General features: G+C 36.7%; 3 protein-coding genes, 1 non-coding gene and 1 pseudogene across 4 annotated transcripts; 2 read left to right on the plus strand and 3 right to left on the minus strand.

The window, feature by feature from the left end:
• Window positions 1-318: 318 nt before the first annotated feature.
• On the minus strand, window positions 319-2,496 carry LOC125201846 (uncharacterized). The gene is made up of 2 exons (XM_048100111.2): window positions 1,555-2,496; window positions 319-607 (listed from the first exon to the last, which is right to left on the minus strand). Exons 1-2 carry the CDS (start codon window positions 2,444-2,446, stop codon window positions 561-563), a joined length of 939 nt encoding a protein of 312 aa, XP_047956068.1. The 5' UTR covers window positions 2,447-2,496; the 3' UTR covers window positions 319-560.
• Window positions 2,497-4,098: 1,602 nt separating this feature from the next.
• LOC125209750 (uncharacterized) lies at window positions 4,099-5,258 on the plus strand (annotated as a pseudogene).
• Window positions 5,259-6,182: 924 nt separating this feature from the next.
• On the minus strand, window positions 6,183-7,449 carry LOC125190111 (uncharacterized). The gene is made up of 2 exons (XM_048087343.2): window positions 6,937-7,449; window positions 6,183-6,844 (listed from the first exon to the last, which is right to left on the minus strand). Exons 1-2 carry the CDS (start codon window positions 7,270-7,272, stop codon window positions 6,368-6,370), a joined length of 813 nt encoding a protein of 270 aa, XP_047943300.1. The 5' UTR covers window positions 7,273-7,449; the 3' UTR covers window positions 6,183-6,367.
• A 335-nt stretch (window positions 7,450-7,784) lies between these two features.
• On the plus strand, window positions 7,785-9,658 carry LOC148932482 (putative B3 domain-containing protein Os03g0621600). Its single transcript, XM_089065121.1, has 7 exons — window positions 7,785-7,788; window positions 8,318-8,432; window positions 8,491-8,583; window positions 8,665-8,722; window positions 8,823-9,084; window positions 9,161-9,315; window positions 9,416-9,658. Exons 1-7 carry the CDS (start codon window positions 7,785-7,787, stop codon window positions 9,656-9,658), a joined length of 930 nt encoding a protein of 309 aa, XP_088921247.1.
• Window positions 9,659-14,109: 4,451 nt separating this feature from the next.
• On the minus strand, window positions 14,110-14,195 carry TRNAM-CAU (transfer RNA methionine (anticodon CAU)). Its single transcript is given in 2 exon segments — window positions 14,110-14,145; window positions 14,158-14,195. It is a non-coding gene; the product is annotated as a tRNA-Met (tRNA).
• Window positions 14,196-24,907: the final 10,712 nt, after the last annotated feature.

A 24,907-nucleotide genomic window follows, 5' to 3' on the forward strand; every position in this document is an offset into this window, starting at 1 on the left:
TGTGTTTAAAATCTCTATCTGAAAGCATTTCGGCAAAAATTTTCTTGATTCTTGAGATCATAAAAAATTCACATCATACATCATGGAAATGTATAATTACTGAGAAAATAAAGAGATATCTAAATATAATGTGCAGAGAAGACAAACAAAAAAGAGCAAGAAAGAGTTGGAAGAAACAATTCCATTTATGTGCTCGTAAAATCTTGGTCGATAAACACTGCATCTTTTTGTAATAAAAATCGAACTACTCATTAAACTTTATTCGAAGATAGATTTCCATATAGTTTTTTGGGGTATTAATTAGTAGGGCTGCACCAATTATGATAGTGAAGAACAACCATTGCATTTTTGCATGGTTTATGAAATTAATAAATTAGACAGATATTAGGGAACATATGCGCCGATGCTAACTTTATTCTCTCTAGACTTCCATTCAGATATTATTCTCCACAACTACCCAAGCATCCACATTAATTTTGTAAGAATAATGCTAACATAGAGCAGGAAATCACAAAAAATGTTTTTCTCTGTCTTTCTTCTTCCTTTCTCTCCACATTCTCTCACAATTTCACCGCCAACCAAACTGCCATTCCCAGCCAAAACACTCCTGAAATTAAATATACAAGAGGTGAGTCAAATATAGTACTCCTTCCGTCCAAAAAAATATATACATTTTCTGTTTATGGAAAGTTGTCCTTAACTCATTACCCATATAAATCAATTTATTTACAATTTATACTACTATAACCCACTATTACGATTCATTAAACACAAATAATAATATTGTCCCACTATCCACTAATACTATTATAACTATCATTTATTCCTTTTTCCTTACTTTACTAATTGTGCATTAATTCTCTTATCATTACAAATGCACATATTTTTATGAGATGTGGGGAGTACTTATTACTATTAGCTACGGGATGCAGTTAGGAAATTTTCAACTCTAAACCCTAAATATTCGAATTTTGCTGACTAATCGGCTGCTAACTAGAGAGTATACTCCTTTCAGTCATTAAATATATCAATGTTTCTTTATATTTCACTTTCACTATATTTAGCAAGTGGATCATACATTCCACTAATTCAGTTCATTTTCATTTAATTATAAAACCAATATACTACCTCCGTCCCCCAAATTTTGACACAATTTACCATTTCGGTCCGTCCCTGAAAATTTTGCACACTTCACTTTTACCAATTTTGTTAGTGGACCTCATATTCCACTAACTCATTCCTACTCACATTTTATTATAAAACTAATACTTTAAAAGTGGGACCCACATCCCACCAACTTTTTCAACTCACTTTCTATTGCATTTCTTAAAACCCGTGTCTGGTCAAAGTGTGTCAAAATTTAAGAGACGGAGGTAGTATTAAAGTAGGATCCACGTTCCATAAAACCTATTGGTATATTATACCACATTCTTTTATAAAGTCAAACTGTTTTTTAAAACCCAAGTTAGTAAAATATAGAACATTTATTCGTGGCGGAGGAGGGAGTATAAATTAGAAATAGGAGTGAATAAATTGAAATAATTAACTGAATACCTGTACGCAATTTAAAAGATGAGCTCATATAGATCCAATTATAGCCATTGCAATCCGTAGTAGTATTCCCAGACTCACACACGCACACGAACGAATTCCTCGGCGGCGCGTACCCACAGACGCCGCCGCTGAGCTCACACCCGTGGCACCCGGGCGCCATACCGTACCCATCCAGCCCCCCCATCGTATACTTGAGCGCCACCCCATACCGCCACGTGGCCGGATCGGTAGGCTCATCCCCCACCGCCACCACCGAGCTGTACGCAGCGCACCCCAGCCCCGCCACGTCCAGCTCGTCCCTCGGGTCCAGACTCGCCGGCGAGTACACGCAGCAGCCGCCGTTCCCGGGCAGCTGCAGCGCCGCCGCGCCCGGGCACGAGCAGATGGTGGGGCAGAGATACGCCGATGACGTGGCGTCGCATAAGAGGCTGGAGGTGCTGGAGAAAGAGCAGCCTAAGAGGATGAAGGTGGATGGGCCGAGCTGGAATGGGCCGGCCCAGTCCAGCCCGAATTTGAGCGAGGTGGGCCGCATGGTGGTGCAGTTGGACATGCAGGGAGGGGAGATGGTGACGACGGCGGCGGAGTAGTCGACGGAGGTGATGGGGTAGGTACCGGTGTGGGTGGTGAGGAGGAGCTGGTTGGTGGGGCCCGAGCAGGCCACGTAGGGGTGGAAGCGAGGAGAGCCGCAGCCGGGGCCGGAGCCGAATGGGTACTTGATTGGGGTTGGGCCGCATGTTTTCTTGCATGGGGGTTCCATGGCGGATGTGAGAATAATGGAGTAGAAGATTAGGGAGACAAGGACACTACTATTCATTCTCTCTATCGACATTGCTATGAGAATTGATGCCTTGAGAGAAAGAGAGAGAGGTGTTGTTATTCGAGGAAGGGGCATTTATTCTGTTTTCTAAATAGAGAATTGGTTGGGTTATTGAGCATCTTGACAATAGAATATGGTTTTTTATTCATTACTCATTCTTTGATATGGAGTATATATAATCCACTGTATTTTAATTCATTGTTCTATGTAATGTATCCTATCGCCTAAACGCACCAAACTTATACTCCCTTCGTTCTGCGGTAGTAAAGACCTTTTTTTTTGACGCAATTTAAGAAAAATTGTACTTAAGTGAGTTAAGTAGAAAATAAAAAAGGTATAGATATGAATATAGAATAAAGTATTTCCTCTGTCCCATAAACAATATCTCACTTTCCTTTTTAGTTTGTTCCACTAAAGATGTCACATTTCCATTTATAGAAAAACTTCTCTCTCACATTAATATGAATATTATATATTCTCTCTCCACTTAACACACAAAACAACACCTCCAGACCTCCTAAAATCTCGTACCGTCCCACAAGTGTGACATCTTTTGTGGAACGGAGAAAGTAAGAAAGAGTAAGTAAGAGAGAAGAAATGTATTGACTTTTACTAAAGAGAAAAGTAACTCCACTACTATGGAATATATACCAAAATGACAATATAACTCTATTACTCCACTATGGAATAAAGAAAGTAGGTGATAGTACTCCCTTCGTCCTACTTAAGATGACACGTTTTCCTTTCTAGTTGTCACAACTAAGATGACACATTTCCTTTTTCGGAAACTTTCTCTCTCCAATTAATACACTCAACTACTTTTTCAACCCCTATTAAAATATTTATCTTTCTTGAAAAGGGATGGACTCATTAAAAAATGTGCTTTATTGAATCAGCCTCTTATCAGCCTTGGTTTGTAATATTGCATTTCATGAGGCTGCCAAATTGGAAATTAAAATGACTTAATTACCCATTCAACTCTCTGCTATTGACAGAAATACCCCCGTTTGCCCTAATTTATATTTGGAGATATACCCAGCTTCAATTCAGATTGGAATTGCGCCGCACCCTCCTTCACTGGGTTGTCTGCGCTACACACACCACCTTCCCAACCGTTCAAGGTGAGTTCTATATAAAATCTCCATTATCTGCTTGCAACTGGGGCCTCATTGAAATATCGATTATTTGCAGTCGCCGATTTGAAATGTATGTTGGTCTGTTAAAATGACAAGATCGATATTCATCAATTTGTTCTTGTTTTACTGATTGCAAACTTTCTCTGGTATCGTTTTTGTAAATATGTTATGTTTGTCTGTGATTCTGTGTTGCTTTGTAGACGTGGTGAAAAAATGTTGATCTTTAGTTCTGCAGAGTTTTGTTCACTGTTTATACATGCATTCTGCAGAGTTTAGTTCTGTTCTTACATGCTATTGAACTTCATTTATTGGATGCCTAGATAAATGAAGAAATGATTTCAAAGGTGTGTGTAATTATTCTTGAAACAGATTTGAGGATTTCAAAGCTTAAATATGATTGGTTTCGGTAGCATTTGCTTCGAGTCATTTGTAATTGTTAATTCGAATCAAATAGATCCCCAATTATATCTGACTAAATATGATTTATTTAGGTAGTATTTAGCTTTTCATATATGCAAAGTGTAGGTACTCCAATGATTTTTATTTGTCCAAATACATCTGACTACATTCGTTCTTCATTGTTTCAGCAAGATGTCTGGATTACATCAGTCTGTGGCTTTGGGAGACAACAGTCGGGGTACTCGAAGTAAGGATTCAGCATTAGCCTACTTTGTTAGCCAATGTTTTTTAGTTTCTTAAATTTTCCTCAGCATCCGTTGACTCCATTATCATTTGTGTATGTATTGTATGTCTCATTTCAGTGGTGAATGCCTGTCTTGGCCGCCGCCGACACAAGCCCAAGGGTGACCGCACACGCCGGAGCTGGACTGAACGGGAGGAGGAAACGCTAGTTGTCTAGTTGAAGGAGATCTCTGTCACCGGATGGAAAGCTGACAATGGATTCCGGGCAGGTTATCTCACACAGCTTGAAAATGCAATGAAGCAGCAGTTTCCGAACACAGACATAAAGGGCACTCCGCACATCAACTCCAAATTAACCGCTTGGAAGAAGTTATACAACTCGTTGGTACGAATGCTTGATCGCAGTGGAGTGGGCTTCAGCATCGACTACAAGATAGATTGTGATGACCATCAGTGGGAGCAGATTGTTAAGGTGTGAATATATTACATTTATTACATTCTATATTGCTTGCAATTTCTATATGTACTTTGACGTGTAGTTTGTTTATGCATAGGCTGATCCTGATGCACGTTTGATGAGGGACAAGAGTTGGCCGTATTTCGAGCATTGGCAAGTAATTTTTGGCAAAGACCGTGCTGATGGTACATTTTCAGAGGAGCTGACGGACGCGGCCAACGCTCTCTCCAGTCGTAACACTGTGCGCTCCTCACCAGCCATGGAATATGGCTCCTCGATGGGACTGGAGGATGAGAATCCCTTTGTGACTCCCACTGGGTCTGTGCCTCCCGAAGGTGTGGCTGACAGTACTGGGCAGAGTACTCAGCGAATAGGATCTTCAATGGGAACTGGGAAGAAGCGCAAGAACGATGATAACACTGACAGTACTAGGCTCGACTGTCTGTCTCTTCGAATTGGCTATGAATTTGATTTGAGCAAGGCGCGGAAGGAAGTGTATGAGGTCCTTGGCCGTCTCCCTCTGACTCGAGATCAGAAGTTCGATGTTGGTGAAGTCATCCTCGAGAAGGTTCAACGTCTTGACTTCTTCCTTGGGATGCCAGAGGAGGACAGGTTTGCTTATGCGATCCGCCTCCTCGCAAAGTATGGATAGGTAAATTGCAAGTGATCCCATGCATTGGAGGGAGCTCTGTTTTTTGCTTTTTACCCTCCATTCGGCATCTAACCCATTTGAACACTATTATGTGATGTTTTATTCAGGAACAAGTTGGTTGTCTGCACAAACTTTAAGTAGTAGTTATTATTTTTTGATGGGTATGACCAGTCATGGGATATGTCTAATTTAGGTGGAGTGTTGGTAGTTATTGAACTAATCCTCTAGAAGGTGCTATATTTTGTAAACTATTGAACAACTTATGTTCGAAGACATGGAGTTAGTTTCGGATCACCTTGCTCTATTACTTTGTTTTGCATTCATACATGCCCTCTTTTTACTTGCATCATCAACATATCACTGTCTTATTTTGTATTCATACTCACCTTGATCTAATTAAATTTTTTGTCTTCAATGTTTCACTGATATTAACATATATAGAAACATTTTGTAGAAAGTCAGACTACTTTCATTTATTTGTTTACTTATTTATTTATTGCTAACACAAGAAATCAGTAACATAACTACTATCCAACAACATAAAAATGCACTAAATTTATGGAAGATATATTACTTGTTGATAGTGCTGCGAATTATTGTTTGATTTAAACTGTTTTAGATATTTCAGTATTTTGATATATATTAATCCTCTACTATATTTTAAAGCATTATAATTATTACGTTTGAATTTTTAGCTTTTTTACTCCTTGCCATTTAATTTTTTTTTTATCATATCACTCTATCTTCTTAAAGTATTTTAATTATTATATAATGCAGTTAATTTTGAACTTTTTGGTTTCTAATGCATTAATGTTTTTAAATTTGATCTATTTTTTAAAATTTAAAATTAATAGAAACATACAAGAATTAAAATAAATTGTCAATAATAGGGCTTGAGCTTGGTCTTCGGATTTGAGCAAAAGATAACCATCTCAATACAAATTCATAGCACATAAGAAACGAAATACAAATCACACACACCACAAGTGGTGTCTTCTGGCAACAAAGCTAGAAACTACAACACAAAACAAACATATAATGATAAACCACTCTTAATTTCAGCTAACAAACCTATGGTGATAGTTCTTCATCAGGTACATGCATCCAATTTACTTGAAGTTGTTTCTCCACCATTGGTTTGGGCTATTGGACCCACAAGAGCTGCCACGAGGAGATGCAACCGGGTTGAAAGGTTTTGAACGCGACTTCGAGCGGTCAGAAGACGAAGCCTTCCCCTTCAGATCACTCTTATTTCGTGGAGCTAGAAAAACATGATCACTTTCATTGCCAGACTCATTATCCGAATTTTGGTACGCATCGGCAAACAATTTGCGTCTTGGGGGTGCTACATTGTGAAGAATCGGGGAGCACACGGATTCACTTGCCGCTCCAGATGGGTCATACTCCCCACCCCTAGGACTCGGTGGATATTCTTGACCAACAATCGGCACAGTTGTGTCGGATAAGACGACGACGTCGTTGTCAGAATTTGGTTCTTTCTTCGGCTCGGTAACACCAAAAAGCTGGGCGAGCTTATGATACTCGGGATCACCATAGTGATGGTATGCCGCAGCTAGCGTATTTCTCTGTTTTTTTAAAAAAAAGAAAGAAAGAGCATTTGTCAAGTTGTAGTTCGAATATGTGGAAATGAATTTGGCTAACAAATTAGTAGACTTACCTTGTAAATTTCCTTCCACACTTGTTCAGGGGCATTAACCAAGTTGGTATTCACATTCCAATGAACGCCACGAGTATGAACCACTAGGTCGAATGTTCGAAAACGAACCTCGAAAAATTGAAAACGTTCATACAACTCACGCCAAGTGAACACCAAATCAGTGTCAGAGGCTATAGCAGCCACTGCCTCCTCAAGAATGGGTATCGGTATGACGGTTCCACTCCATCGTTGCTTCATCTTGGATCGGGTGATCACCGACAACAGCATGGAGTCCACTTCTGCTGTCCATTTTCCTTTGTACAAGAAAGTTTCTTGAGATGGTATGTTGCTGCTCATTTTCGTTGGTGTTGAATGGAATTATGGAGGAAGGTTTTATAGATGAAAACCTATTGTGCATCTATTTTTATCATAAGGAGTACACCATAGGGGCAGCTGGAGGAGTTGAAGTGTAAGCAACAATATCGCATTGCATTGCCAAGGTGGTACAATGTACATGAGATATTAGATTGAAGACCTAGGTGTTAGGGTTTGTTGGCAAGCAATTGTAGCACTATCCTTGTCATTTTTGCATTGTTCACGTGGAACAAGTATAGCTCATCTTTTGCATTGTGTAGGTGTACATATACATGTCATTTGGTGAACAACTCATCTTTTGCATGTTGTTTTCATTGATTTAACAACTCATCTTTTGCATGTTGATTTAATTGATTCAACAACTCATCTTTTAAAAAATTGAACAATTGAAAATTTGTAAAGAATGAAACAAAGTAGTGGTGAACAAAATTGGAAGAAAATTGAACAAAAGAATGAAACAAAGTAGTAGTGAACAAGATTGAAAAAATTACAGCATGGGTAAAAAAAGATAAAGGTAATTAGACGAAGAATGAATGAGGGAGAAGAGCTTATCAGTATAGAAGAGCTTTTATGCTTTTAATTTAATTTTATTGAACTAATCAATGTGTACTGGTTGTTAGTATTATGTTGGATGTTTCATTGATTTATTCTATTGAGGTTTATTTTTATTTAAAATTATACTACTAAAAAGTAATAACACAAAGATTTATACTTAGAATGTCTCGCAAAATGAAACGAAATATATGAAAATAAGAATTAACGATAGTGCATAACAAAATATAATTTTACTTTTTGCATTTACGTTTTGCATCATAAAAATAATGAATTAATACAATCTAAACCATATATATAAATATGAAATAAGGAAAAAAAAGTCTTGTTTGAATACAATCTAAACCTTGTACCCTATAATGCAGCAAAGTTTTGTCTATCAGCAAATCTTTTTTTTTTTTTAAATAGACATGAACAGAATACAATCTAAACCCTATACTAATATGATTTGAGTCAACAATTCATCTTTTTGCAGCTAAGTTGTTGTCTACACGTGACAACTACAAAAATTGGAAGAGAATATTGAAGCATAACGTGAACAAATGGCTCAATCAATTCGATTCACGGGTTGGACCGTCCTTGTACATTGGGTAGGAATAAGCATGATATTGTGATCCATTGTCTTTATATTATCACCTTTTGCTCAAGGTTTGATCACAACCGGCAAGACGACACAACACTCACAAAGGCTGTTGCCGGTGCATATTCAATGGCTCTCATCCCACCTGTGAACTTCCCCTCGTAAGTATATTTCAGCAATGGCATTTGGTTTTTATTTATATAATAAAATTGTCCAGTTCTAATTCGGTTACATAATGGCAGCCATGTAATCCCCGCATTTTGCCTATCTCCGAAGCTCGATGATTTTGACGATCGATGGGTATTTTCCAATTTAGCTACTAATTTTGTGTTTAATTTTCCTAATCTCTTTATCGAGATTTTAAAAAAACTACTGAACATTTCAATGATCGCATATGCAGCTGATACCAAATCAATGGATTTTGCTTCATGGTGCGGACATGCCTCTCGAGTGTGAGCTGGAAATGCCACACGGAACCTCATGGACGGTCGGAGTGACTATAGTGGGAAGAAGATGCTACTTCGAACGAGGATGGAATGTTTTCGTCAATCAGACCCGGATAGAGAGAAGCGATACCGTGGTCTTCACTTATCACGGAAGAGGCAAATTCAAGGTGATGCGCTTTAGGACGAACGGATTGATGCCCATGACTGATATACATCGTAAGTCGAATCATTCAAATATTTCATGTAATTACAACCATCATTCAAATTACAAACTAATGTGTTGGTTCTCTAGTCGAACCAGAGTTCGCCGAGCCAGGCTATCGGACCCCGGACTCTCAAAGTGATGACAGTGATGACTATAATTACTCGAACTATAACGATAGGCCTATCTCAGCTCTACCAGCATTTACTATTGTACTACTTGCCTCCGACCTTGAGAGTGGACCGGTAGTACAAGCTGAATGTTTTTTTTTCGAGTTGCTTAATAAATTTGTTTTTACTAGAATTGCATCGAATCATCCCTTGTGGTTTAATCTATTTTTTTTAGATGCTACCGGTGATATGGTGGAAAACTAACATCCGAGATGATAATCTTATTCAAACTGTCAAACTAATTTCCTCGGACTCGGACCCTACTTATGTGTACGTATTGGCTGAAGATGAAGTTGTGAAGGTGTGCAGGGGATGGAGGTGGTTCGCAAGATCAAAAAATCTGCGCGTCGGAGATTTATGCAGGTTCGAGTTGATTCCTGTACAAGAGACCACTCTACGGGTGTCAATTAATCGCTAGTTTTTGCTAGGATTGCGAGTATCCGCCAGTCGTTTCTTTGTCAATTAATCGTAGTGAACTCGTTGATTTTATGTTATCTATATGAATTGTATGTGTCAGATTATTATGGTTGAAGAATGAATGTTATGAATTTAGTGAGTTGAGAATGTAATTCTGAATTTAAAAATGACTTTCCAAAGGTATTATTCTAACTGAGTTTTTGAGAAAGAAATAAACAAAAAAGAGGGCATTTGAATTTTCCATTCTCACGGTAATCAAATTGTGTTTGAATAATTCTACTTGTGATTTGTGTTTCATGATATACTCCATATGACTATATCAGACGAGATTTTAAAATAATCAATTGACCAAGACATGATAAAATAAATAGATAGGATAGGAAGGTAGCTTCCAAGTTGCATGCATAACACAGAAACAAAAGAGTCTCCACAAACACAGCACAGTGTAGTAGTACATTAAAAAAAGTTCCAAATCATAATGTCTGAACGAAGAAAAACAACTGAATTAGTAGGTCTTTCACATTGGTAGCAAACAAGCTTCATATTTGGGGCATCATCTATTGAGTTTGATGACCTCCCTGTGCGGCAGACAGAAAAAGAAGGAGACACGAAAAAAAATGAAGTTAATAAGGAACAAGTCATAACGCACTAGTTATTGAGATCTACATTAATCCATACCTCTGTCCACATTTTCTGTGCTAGATCATCTCTAAATCGGTTCCAGTCAGTAGTGGCCTCTATTCCATCGACGTAGTCGTTTGCATTTAACTCATCTGCAGCACTCCCATCGCCAGTCCAAGTGTTAATCAAGTCATCTAATGGATCTACTGCCATCTCGCCCCGCACATAATTATGGAGTAGGAAGCAACACATGATGAGACGAACTTGAACTTTGATCGGGTAAAATGATGCACTCCTTAAAATTCCCCATCGCATCTTAAGAACAGCGAAGGCCCTTTCAATAACGTTTCTAGCCTTGGTGTGTCGCATATTGTACAACTCAATAGGATTCTGAGGCCGAATAGCATCTGGCCCCCATTCTTTCAAGTGGTACCTCACGCCTCGGTATGGGGTAAGAAATCCAAGGCTATTGGCGTAGCAATTGTCGCAAAGGTAATAGTTTCCTATTTTAAACCAAAGCAATAACCAAGCGTTTCAGCTAACAAAAAACGGTATACAACCAAATGGTTTTAAAGAAATGAGCAGATTACCAATAGGCACTCTGAAGCCATTAGGTCGAGTAATGGCGTTCCTCAAAACACGAGCATCTCCTGCAGAACCTTCCCACCCTGGCAAGACGTAGGTGAAACGCATGTGCCTGTCACACGCAGCTAAAGTGTTTGTGGTTATTTGGCCCTTCCTATTCCTGAATTTTGGTTTGTGTTCTCCTCGGACTAACACATTGATAAAGGTTCCATCAAGCGCACCGAGACAACCCTAAGACATTGACAACTGTTAACAAATATCATGAATGCAAAAGTGTACTCTTTTATCACAATTGCATACGTACCTGAAAATGCTTCCACCTCCAATCGACACAACCTGCATTGATCGGCTCAGGCTTGACAAGGAATTTATTGTGCAACTTTATGACCGCTGCCATAACCTCGTGAACATATTTGGAGACCGTGTGGCCCGACCTCAAAAAGTTGAAACGGACAATACGGTTTTTCTTGTGATGTGCTAAGACGCCAAGGAAGATGGCAACTTGCTCCTCGATACACAAGAACCGTTTGTCGCGTATTATACCAAGCTGTCGGAAAATACCACACAACCTACCGAAAGCATTTCGGTCCATCCGGAGGTTAACGAGACAGTCAGTATCGCTAACACGCACAAGTCGATTCATGTGTCTAATTTGAGCAGGCATTCGGTCTAGGATGCTGTATCGGAGAACATTTTGCAATCGTCTTCTCTTTCTCCGTTTATTTAATCGCCTAATGATGTGCCCCAAAATAGAAATCCTTGCTACTTGTTGTTTTCGCATAATGTCTTCAATCAAAACCATCAAATACTTGTCTAGCTTGGCAAACCGATCCATAATGACCAGCAAGAAAGCAGATTGAGTCCCTAACAATTTTTTGTAAGAACTCATTAAATTCAAGACGAATGCACACAAATTACACAAAATTCAGGTGAAATCAATAAGTAATCCCAATCTCCAGAACAAGTCAGTAAGTAATAACATAATTCCAAGATCCAATCAATTGTTGTTTCAATTACAAACGCAAGCACCAATCTCCAAAGAAGTTGACATACTGTGCTAGATTTGTAGGGACTGAGGTGAATACATTTGGTTCAAGTGTTAAGGTGTTTCATAATTGCAATTTCGTATCAATTTCTCATACCACATAACAGTTGAAAACACACTGAATTTCACAATCCAAATCAACGACAAGAAAAATTAACAAATTCAAGCATGCTCCTGCTATGCAGCGAATTAGTGCTCAGTCTACATAAACTCACCGCAAAAATCAAGCTGTAAAAGAGGGGTATGCAGAAAAAATTGTCATATACAAATTAAGCCCAACAAATGCGATTTACTACGACAGCGGTAAGTAATAACATAATTTTAAGATCCAATCGGTTTTTGAAATTCAAAAGAACGAACCTTGGACCAAATTAAAAAACGAAAGCACCTATCTCCGTCGAATTTCGACCAACTGTGCTCGATTAGTAGCTTCTAGGGTTTCAAACGTAAGCTCGATAATCAAGCTCACCAATCTCTGCAGATTTTCGACCACTTCACTCTTCTCCTCGCAGCCTCTAGGGTTCCAAATTCTCTCTTGGTAGTTTGTGGAAAAGATCGACTTTGCAGCGTGAATGGGAACAGATGAGAGAGGGTAAAGTGAATTTGGTTTACTAAATGGACTACTGTTCAAACCCATTTTGGCTATCGGAGGTTTTTACGCAGATATGTGAAATGTGCATTTCAGCATTTTTTGAGTGGGCCTTCATCAATTTACCGAGCCAGACAGTTTTGTTATATTGCAAACCAAACGTAACTTATTCACATTTAAAATCAGCTAAATGCCATTATATGGCAAACCAAACGGACTGTAATATGAATATTATATATTCTCTCTCCACTTAACACACAAAACAACACCTCCAGACCTCCTAAAATCTCGTACCGTCCCACAAGTGTGACATCTTTTGTGGAACGGAGAAAGTAAGAAAGAGTAAGTAAGAGAGAAGAAATGTATTGACTTTTACTAAAGAGAAAAGTAACTCCACTACTATGGAATATATACCAAATGACAATATAACTCTATTACTCCACTATGGAATAAAGAGAGTAGGTGATAGTACTCCCTTCATCCTACTTAAGATGACACGTTTTCCTTTCTAGTTGTCACAACTAAGATGACACATTTCCTTTTTCGGAAACTTTCGCTCTCCAATTAATACACTCAACTACTTTTTCAACCCCTATTAAAATATTTATCTTTCTTTCTCTCTCTATTTTAATTTCCACTCACCTTTTATTTCTCTAATTAAACACATTAACTAATAACTCCTAAAATCTCGTGCCGGCTAAGGAATGTGTCATCTTAGCCGGGATGGAGGGAGTAGTATATTGAAAACCTTACCATTTACGAAAAAAGTGAGTTAAGATAGAAGTACTTTAGAATCAGATGTTGTATATAAAATCTAATCCATCTAACAAAAAGGTGGACGTCCACGAACATAAAATATTTAAAGCATCTTCTGTTTAGTAAGAATTGATTAAGTACGTATATTTCTCGTTTATATTGTCCAACATAGTAGCTAGAATACAATATAAAATAAGGGAATATAAATTTCAATGTATTTGAATGCACTTTTTCATATGTACATCTACGGATAGTACGTATCTTTTGTGTGACCAAGATTTCTTCACACCTAGCTTGAACTTGAATTATTAGTTTATCACTACCTAGCATGATCTTAAGGATATTTTTTGTGGTCACTTTGATACAGTGGCGGATCGCGGGCGGGAGGGGCTCCGTGCGACTAATTTCTTCTTATCTGGACCTAAAATTACCATGTTCGTCCCCTCCGTTTGTCCCGACGTCGCCTCGAAAATCGAAAAAAATTATCATTTTCGCCCTAAACCAACATAATAATATATATTTCGCCCCCTCCATTTATCAATCCTGGATCCGCCACTGCTTTGATAATTCTTTCGAACTTGATATCATACTGGCATACTTCTATATTACTAGTTGAAGGAATAAATTAATAACTAGAAGAATATATAATAACTCCCTCCTTCTGCCATTTATGGTCACATATTGACTCGGCACGAGTTTTTAAAAATTGTTTGACTTTGTGAAGAAAATAGAGAAATGAGTTAGTGGAATGTTGATCATTTTTTATATATAGGGGCAAAGACAAGGGTAAATGAGACTATACATCACGGACATCCCAAAATAGTAAAATGAAACATTATTTCACCGGTAAAATGAATGGGGTGAGAGAGGCTCGAACTCTCGACCTCAGGATACCTCAGAAAGCTATGAGACCTACGCGCTAGCCAACTGCGCCACCACCCCTTACGGCTACCCTCTTTCTATAAATAAATCGTATTAGTTCTCACTTGCTGCAGTTGTTGATAGAGTAACGTTCAAGTCTAAATTCAGTTTTGTATCTTCCGAGAACACAACAAAAAATTGAATCAGACACACAATCATACAAGGTCATGTTAGAATGCTAATTACATATTACCTCCGGCCATAAAAAAAATAAACGAAATTATAAATGACACAGATTTTAATGTTCAATTGATAAATAAGAAAGAAATAGGAAAAGGAAGAGAAGAGAGGGGGAAAAGGTTGTAGAATGAGTGTTAGTAGATTGTGGGATCCATATTATAAATAATATGTATGATTATTATTTGTTGAAAACTTTCCATATTTAGACTTAGTCTATTTTGATGGACGGTGGTAAAATTAGTTAATTTTTTGTGGACAGTGGTAATAGTATATTTTAGCAATGCTTAGTAATGAAAATAAAATGTTTTGAGTTTTGATTGAGGTTTTTATGATATTTTGGATTTAATTGATTAAATTGAAAATACATATATTATGTAGTGTAAACTTACTCAGTATGTCTTTTGTTTCATAACACATAACTTAACATGAGCCGTATCTATGATCCGTTTAAAAAATGTCAATGTTCCTTTTTAACACCAAACAATATTCAAGTGTATAAAATGCAAAATAAAACTCCCCCAAAATCTTAGCTTTGGGGCTACTTTCTGACTGGATATCGGCGGCAAGAGGGCTATGGCAGTACAGAGCCCCTCCCGAACATGAGCCATTTGAATTTAAACCACTATTTCATCTAATTGGCAATTGCATACAATTCTTATAATCAAGTATTCATATAATAATATTAGTTGGAAAATGCGTTTCACATTAAGATGACCTGGAGTACTAATCTCATTTCTTGCCCAATGTAAATATTCAATTATATATAATGTCATATTTCATACGTTTAACTAATTTTGTCATCTTTATTGAACTTTATTTATAGCTAGTACTTCCTTTGTCCCCCGTAATTGGCACCAGTTTCATTTTCCATATGTCCTCAATTAATTGACACCTTTATATTTTTACTATTTTTGGTAATGGACTTTACATTCCATTAGTTCATTTCACTCACATTTTATTATAAAATTAAATTAATATATTAAAATAGAACTCACGTTTCACTAACTTTTTCCACCTACTTTTTCACTATATTTCTTAAAACTCGTGTCAAATCAAACGATGTCAATTAATGAGAGACGGATAGAGTAATACTCCATAATATAACATCTTAATACTAATAATGTTTATTTTCGCTTCTTTAATTGTTACCACTATAAATAAAAAATCTGTAAAAAAGAAAGAAAAAAAATAGGTACGAGTACTATTTTCTAAGAAGACAAGAATAACGTTGTTTTAAAAAATAGGTACGAGTACCATTTGAGTTTCATTTTCTAAACGCTTATAAGTAGCGGTTTACTTTCTTTTACTACTGTTTTTTAATTATTAATATTATTCGTGTTTTCAGGGAACTAAGGTCTCTTTATAACATCCCAATTCAGTCACTTTTTGTCACTATGGAAAGTTGTACCCTTTATTAGTATGGTAACATGGGGGAGTGCAACGCCGACGAAAGGGAAAAAAAAGGAAAAGCTAGATAATATTGAAAAAACAGCGGGATGGATCAAGAAGGCGACAAACTTGGTGTACAAAATCCTCGATGAAGACATAATGCCAGCCATCCTACCGGTGCCGGCTCCGGCGCCGATCCGTCCAATCCCGCTTCCACTCACACCACTGGTGTGTTGGAATAATTGAGTGAACAATTACATAAAGCTCTCTATGATGATTAACCGAGAACGATGGAGAAGGAGCATAAACAATAAAGCGAAAGCGTACCTTGATCTATGATGAATTGAAAGGCGGAATTGCTTTGCAGCGGCTATGAATCTTCCAAACGATCAGAGACATTCTTTGCAATAGTCTGCCGAGAGAATACATAGATATCGAATGTTCTTCTGACGTTTGGGGACCATAACCCTAGCTTATATTTATATTAAGTATAAACCCCTTTATTTTCTATTCGGCCCCTCATCAAATAGAAAATCACAAAATGGTATCTACACTTATTTCCATAACAATTAAATACACTTTAGCCCAAACTTTAATCTTTATTGAATCACTTTAATTGGGCAACTGAAAGATAGCCATACACATTAAATTAGTCATGTGGAAGCCCAAATTTCGATCAATCTCCCACTTGGGCAACACATGACACCAAATAAATGTGCACAAACCGAATGAGCACTCAAAAGTGCTATCACATAATGTATTTCCGAACAATATTATCATCAACCATATCGACATAGGACTAAAGGGGCAGTCACCATATTTTTTCATGATTAAACCCATCAGTAATCACATATGCAAATATAATCAACAACAGATCAATTATGGAGTGTAGCATGGAAATTTCATGCAAGGTGATCATACATGCCTATTTCCAACTGATCCTCCCAAATTGAGATCAAACCAAAAATAATGGACAAAACATAATACTTTATTTCCGCAGAGAATAACATGAGTTTTACAACTACATGTTCAATATAGAGCAATAACCAAAACTACTCCCACTGAACGGAAGTATCCTTAAACAACATAACACCCATTTGGGCTACATGCCCATGAAAGACCTTGGGTGATAGTCCCTTAATGATTGGATTTGTAATCATCAAATCCATTCCCTTATGCTCTATATGTATTTGTTCATTCCGAACCCTTTATTTAACAACCAGGAAGCTCCTGTTCTTTTAGAATATAATACTGCAGAGTTATTATCACAACATAACTTGAGTGGTCTTTCAATACCTTACAATATGCAGCCTAGTGGCAAAATTTCACAGTCATATTCATTAACTAGATGCCCCAAAACAAGTTACGAATTCTGTTGTCATGGCAGAAGTAGCTATGAGTGTTTGCTCAGCACTTCTCCACGAAATGGCTCTACAGCCAACAGACACACGTAACCTAAAATGGATCCTTTACTGTATTGGCATCTAAACAAAATCAGAATCAAAATGCCTAAAGATATCTCCAAATGATCTGATTTTCTGTATGCGAGCATGTAATGCTTAGTTCTCTATAAATATCTCATAACCCGTTTTCCTGCTTCCTAATGATCCATATCGGGTTATTGAAATATCTGCCCAACATATAAACAATTAAAACCAAATTGAGTCTAATACACACTTGAGCACACATTAGGCTCTCAATCACCGAAGCATATGGAACCTTCTGCATTTTCTAAATCTCAAGATTTATCTTAGGGCATTGAATGAGACTGGGTTTGTCTCCTTTAGTCATAGGGGTATTTCTTTACTTGCAATTATGCATCTCAAATACTTTAGGCACCTTTTCACTATATCTCTTCTGTGACAATCGAAAATTGTTTCTTTCGATTCCAAATACAAAAGAGGCTTTCCCAAGATCTTTCATCTCAAATTTCTTCGAGAGAAAATTCTTGGTGTTAGTGCAACATATCTTTATCGAAAATTATTTCTTTCGATTCAAAATACAAAAGAAGATGCATTTGCTCCCACTAAACTTGTGATACACACAACCATCAATAGCATTCTTTCTGAATCCAAATGAAAGAACTACTTCATAAAATTTGTGGTACCATTGACGAGAGTATTAATTGAGGTGTTGAGATTGACTTTAAATGATATAATCCGCATGATATTGAATGTTTACAACAATATCATCTTGGGGTTCTTAATATGCTTCTTCTTCAATGATAGTAATTGATACCTGATCATTGTCAGAAGCAGTAGTAGGTGTCTATACAGACTCCTCCTCAAAAGTAATGTTCCTTAACACATTCTTCCCCCCAAACTCAACATCCTCAAGGAATACTATATTTCTCGTCCCAAAATTAGTTCCTTTTGTGGGATCATAAAATTTAAAAACCCCTAAATGTTTCCGGAAGACCAAAGTGAGAATATATGCTACAGTCTTTAATGCCTCTCCCTAAAGCGAATGCGACAAGGAAGAATGATAAATCATACTCCTTCACATATCTTTAAGAGTTTTATTTCGTCTTTTAGCTACACCACTCATGCTAGGCGATCCTGGCATGGTGAACAAAAGGACGATTCCACATTCTTCCAAATAGAAGGCAAAATGTCTTTGACATTGTTCACTTGAGCAGTCATTATTCACCACCACAGTTAGATTTTACTTTCTTAATGTTTTTGTTGAGTTGGAGTTCAATATCAACCCTGAATATTTTGAACTTGTCTAATGCTCAGACTTTTAATAGATTAAATGTAGGTGCCCAGAACAAGAATATTCGTTTGTGAATGATATAAAATATTGTTGATCATTCCAAGAAATCGAAGTGAATGAACCACAAATGTCTGTATATATCAATTCTAAAATGTATAGCTCTATTGGCATCTAATTTCTTAAGTTTGGTTTGCTTTCCTTCGATACATTAAACACACAAATCAAGTTCTGAAAAGATAAGTGTATTCAATACAACATATGACACAAGTCTCACAATCCTTTATTTTGAGATATAACCAAAATACTTGTGTGATAAATTAACCAAATTCTAATTATTTAATTTGCTTAGTCCCTTTTGATTCAACATGTAAAGCTTCTGAATATGAAGTAACATAATTGAGCATACAAAGATTGTTATATGCACTTAAGGAAACAGTGCCCACAATGCTAGAGTTATTTGAAGGAAGAACTTTACTATTTCTGAATGAACAAGAGAAACCAAATTTGTCCAAAGCAGAAATAGAAACCAAATTTTGTCTAAAAGACAGTACAATAAAGTATCCTTCAAAGACAGAATAATTCAAGTCTTTAATAACAATCTACAATGCCCAATAGTCTCTACTTCCACCGATTTGTCATGTCCTACATAGATGTATCTTTCACCATCAATTGACTTTCAGTAGCTCAGACAGCCTTGCACTGATAACCTTATGTGAGTAGTAGCATCAGAATCTACCCACCAAAATATCATTAGGGACTAAATCCAAATTAACTTTAGAACAAACCAAAACAAGAATTGTAACTTCCTTTGCATGCCATGCGTGATATTTACAATTCTTCTTTTTATATCCATGTTTACCACAAAAGGAAACAACTATCATTATCTTTATGTTGTTTCTTTTGTGATGAACCCTTATCCATATTAGCATTCTCAATATACTATCTTAATGCCCTTTTACTTTATTTCTTGAGATACTGACCAGATGTGCAACACCAAATGCACAAGCAAGTCTTTAAAATTCAAGCTTTAGTGAAGCAATGTGAGACATGTGTATAATGTGCTCCCTTATGTTGCCCTTGCCCTTATACTTTATTGAGATCAAGCATGTTTGTCTCAGCCTTAATGTTTTTCACAAAACGTACCTTAATTTTGGCAAGGTATTCACTAGCCTTAGTGCTATACTTAGATGCAGTGCCTCAAAAGGCTTCTAGGCTGCTACACCTAATGATCAGTAGACTTACACGATTCGAGTATTCCTACTTCTCGTAGTTTCTCCTTTGATAAGAAGTACTATCGTCTGTAGGAGAAGTAGGTAGCTCAATCCTTAGTGCGTAATCCAGATCCATGCAACCTAGAGCAATCAAAATATAATCTTTGCGATCCTTAAAATTTGACCCATTCAACACTGACATATTGTTCATGTTGGAAGAAACTACAAAAGTAGACCTCATAATTGAATAGAGAACAAAACCAAATAAACTGTCATGCTCACATCATAAAATTCAAGTAAAATGGTAACATCTCGAGGTACCGGCACAACATTCATATCAAGTCTTTGGACAGTAACATGAACTTGCAAGTGGCAACCTCTTTGTAGTGATCAAACACTGACAATAAGATCATGTCAAGTAATGTCACCACAGGTATGTGTGTATCTCGTGCCAAATAATAATCTTCCTTTGGGCCGACTAATATCCGCATTAAAATACACACGCACTTCTGTTAGGTTGGTATACTGAAAAGCATGTTTCGAGCAAGTTTCGCTCGAATAGAATCTTGCTTGTATACGTGAAACTCTATAATCCACTTTTAACCCGATTTCAGTATTACTCGAGCAGTTCCGCACGAATAGAATCACTATTATTATTACATTGTGTTTGCTTGTGCATTTATAAGATGTTTTACAAACATTTAAATGCATAAGAAGTAAACAAAGTCTAAGTCTTTTGCTTAGTAGACCGGTTGTGGGCGTCGTCCACTTTAAGGTAACACGGTCAAATCTATGCAATGCTTTGCAAAAGAAAAAGAAGAATTTCACAACCTAGATAGGCTTTGGCTACCTATCGTGAAAGGTTGCAATGTCAGTCCGCATATTTCTAAGCCTTACTGAAATAAGATGACATTGGTGTGGTATAGCACTGAACGGATCTAACAGCAAGACGTGTCTTTATGCTATCTACTGAAAGACTAGGTCTTGATAAAATTCTATTTCTTAATCTACATATGTTAGCATTGAGCATACAGTATTGATTATGCACTACTTTGACTTATCAAATGGTGCGGGTTTTTCGCAACCCAATAATCCTGATATATTGGGTAGTGGTGATTAATATCTAGCGGTGCTAGGATTGCTATTATGTTGAAACGTGCGCGAGGTGAGTCTCGTTTGATAATGTCCTCAAGAGGAGCTCGAACAAGGTTTTATTATTCGGAAAACTGGCCAGTTGGAGTTTTATTACTCTATAAATAATAAATAAATGTTTGTTGCTAAGTCCACTCTTGGAATTAATAAGATGTTAATTAATTAAGTCCATAGCAGACATTAATTAATTAATGGACATTTATATCTTAAGCGCGGGAAATAAATAATAAAAGTGAAAACCCGGATTACTTGTAATTTTGGATTTGGATGAGGAGAGTTCAATATTACTTCTGTAGTGGCTGCTCGTAATATTCCAATATAAGCTTATATTAAATTGTGGGTTCAATTTAATTAGTAAAATGCTAATTGGGGGAGCCCATATCCAAAACCTTCCATAGATCCCTGTCTGGGCCCAAAAGGAACTTAATATAAATAGGAGAATAAAGGAGACAGAATGATCACAATTTTTATTCTCAAATTTTTTCGAAAATTTCGAACTCTCCAGCTGTGGAGGATTTCGAGTTCTTCACCTATTCCCAAAAGGATTTCTTCTGTCTTCGTTATTCGAGTCCTAGTATTTTGATGAGATCAGCCCATCCTGATATCGAGATACAGTTCGGGAACCAGAGAGAAGATCCGTGGTCTAGTATTGAAGATCATCACGTGGAGAAGGTGCGAGCAATCGTCGATTCTTTGGAGAATCAAATCGGTAACTCTAAACCGTAGAATTCATGTTTTAGGATTTACTTTCTTTGAGCATGAATTATTTGCGTTCTAGCATGCAATTATCTGTTTAACATGTGAATTGATTAATCGCATAATCGGTCAAATAGATCCTACGTCTGATTTATTTGTTTTGTACAAGTCTTCCGCTGTGCAAGGGGCACCAAACCCCATCAACTTCACCGTCCTAATATTCGCAATAAAGAAGTCTAGACAAGAGAGGTTACTTTGGCAACGTCATGTTTCGACTAATCTATTTTGAATATTAGTAAGACATTATGAGGTTCCAAGCACAACATCCACATCAAGTCTTTTGACAGTAATGTGAACTTGCAAGTGGTAACCTCCTTATAGTGATCAAACACTGACAATAAAATCATGTCAAATAGTGTCCACCTTTTGGCATCACACTACTTGCACAAAACTGAATAATTGTCACGTATTTATCACCAAAGGTATGTGTGTATCTCGTGCCAAATATTAATCTTCCTTTGGGCCGACTAATATCTGCATTAAAATACACACATCAATAAAAGGAACATGAGATGCACCAAAATTATTGAATTTAAAATTTTAAAAACTGAATACAAACGCTTGCAAGCAAGTCGTTGATAATTTTCCAGAATATAGTGGCTAGCCAACGAGTCACTGGGTTCGCGTACCTCGCGAACATAGCAAGTCGCTAAATCCTGACGGCCAGTCCAATAACTCCCCAGCAAATCGCAAATTGCCGACTCCTTATAGGATTCCATATAATTTTTCCAAATCCGATTTTCATTAAAATCAACAAAATCCAAATTTTGATGTTTCCCAAGAACGAAACCAATGAACATAAACACATCCAAAACCAACATTAAAGTAACCAAACAAATCAATAAAACACAATCTCTAGATTTTATGGATTCACCAAAAATGCAAGAACAAAACCAAATATATGCAACTTTATAGCAACAGCCAAAATGCGGAATACACTAAGTCAAGAATTTAATTACCATCACATAAGAATATTCTCAATCATCAACCAAAAAGGTCCCTAACCACCTTGAATTAAATCAATTGAAATCTCCGTAGCCATGAATTATCAATCATACCCAAATTATAACTTCTCGGCAAAAGGAAGAATTAACAATCATATTATGCGCAAACATAAATCATGCGTGATCATCAAACAATGAAGAATTGATAAATCAATTCCTAAACCTTTATTCCATATAAACCATTTTAATTATCAATTCATCCCTCTGTATATCTGTATCAATAAGTGTATAAACCAATTTCCATAAACACAACAGCGGCGGCCATATATGCAAATTATAAAACGAATCGGTAAACCCCAATATGAAGAAATTTAATTTCTTGATCCAAAAGACAAACGCAAACATAAAACCTTAATTCTTCTTTTTCAATTCTCAGAGAATCATCAATAGAGTGGCTCTGATACCACTTGTTGGAATAATTGAGTGAACAATTACATAAAGCTCTCTTGATGATTAACCGAGAACGATGGAGAAGGAGCATAAACAATAAAGCGGAAGCATACCTTGATCTATGATGAATTGAAAGGCGGAATTGCTTTGCAGCGGCTATGAATCTTCCAAACGATCAGAGACATTCTTTGCAATAGTCTGCCGAGAGAATACAGAGATATCGAATGTTCTTCTGACGTCTGGGGACCATAACCCTAGCTTATATTTATATTAAATATAAACCCCTTTATTTTCTATTCGGTCCCTCATCAAATAGAAAATCACAAAATAGTATCTATACTTATTTCCATAACAATTAAATACACTTTAGCCCAAACTTTAATCTTTATTGAATCACTTTAATTGGGCAACTGAAAGATAACCATACACATTTTAAATTAGTCATGTGGAAGCCCAAATTTTGAACATGGTGTCGATCCCTCCACTCGGGGACGAACTTGGCGTAGGCTAAGTTGTCGTTCCAGCATTGACTTTGCGGACGCTGGACCACTCGTACCACCGGAGAATATAGGGTGTCGCTCCAACTTGTGTGGATGGACCAGTTGGTCTATCCGAACTTCAGATTAAGGATGCGTTTTAGAAAGAAGATTACTAATTTAGGGTTTAGTAGAACAAATCACCGGGTGTAGAAGAGTAAGGAGCCAGGATTACAAAAAATTGCAAAGAAAGCCAGATAGAATTTAGGAAGAAGATTTCAGATAGCCAAAAACCATCATCCAACATTACGACGATGTCGCAAGCACCGTGCTAATTTGAAGTCATCATACAAATTTCCACGAATTCCGGCAAAATTCTTGACAATGGGCATAAGTGGGAACTAGATTCCTTAAACGGGACGCTTTTTTTAGTTCTGTGGTATGAATTATGCGTAACTATCTAACTAATTATTGATATGAGAATTTAACCAATTATATTGTCTCCGTCCCAAGATAATTAAGTTGTATTTCTTTTTGAGTTGTCTCGAACTACTTGAGTCATTTTTTTTTTAATTTTTGACAAAAACTTTTTTCTCACGTACTTATTCTCTCCAAAAGAAATGTCTCAACTACCTTGGGACGAAGGGTTAGATGGAGTATAATTTCACAAAATTTGAAAATGCTCCATAAAATTAAATTTTACCACTTACGAATTCCTAATTTGAAATTTACTCAAATTTTACATATTTTTGGGCAAGAGCTTGAGATATCTTGAACAATTTTTGTTGATATTTAGGGTTTTGATAAAGTGTATTTGTGTTGTTAAAATGGTGATAGTAAATATGTGTATCTATTACGGTGTTATGAGTTTTGTTTGTGAATTTATATCATTTGTCTGTCGGCCCTTTATCTAAGTCAAGGGTGTTACGTATTCTGAAAATGCGTAATCATTTACGCATTCTCATAATGCGTCACACTATAAATTAGAACTAAAGAATGTTCCGGTTTCGGGAATCTAGTTCGCACTTATTACCATTTAAAGAATTTTGCCGTGAATTGTCCAATTTTGTCATCCGCTCGAGTCGAACTTGCAGCTCAATAGCTCTATATAGTTCAGCTATGGAGTACCTGATAACCAAACTTTACAATTACTCTTCTTAACTATGATATTTTTCATTTAAGCCACCCTAGTCTATAATTATTTTGGATTATGACCATTAAAATGAACATAGAATAGATATGTGACAATTTAATTGCCATATGGAAAATAAATAAGTAAACAAATAAAAAACTTTAAATAAGCAGATAAAATTTATTGCTTAGATTGAAATAAATAAATTCACATGGCCATAAAGAGCTATTGTGTTGTTCTTTTACGATGTTTGGATCAATGTACCATCAACCTCAGGTTTCATTCATGTTTACAGAAGAAGCACGATAGTACTCCCTCCGTTCCCTCA

Source organism: Salvia hispanica, chromosome 2 (genome assembly GCF_029641045.1).
Source record: "Salvia hispanica isolate PSC_SH4W2 chromosome 2, Shi_PSC_v1, whole genome shotgun sequence".
In the NCBI taxonomy this organism is placed as follows: Eukaryota; Viridiplantae; Streptophyta; class Magnoliopsida; order Lamiales; family Lamiaceae; genus Salvia; species Salvia hispanica.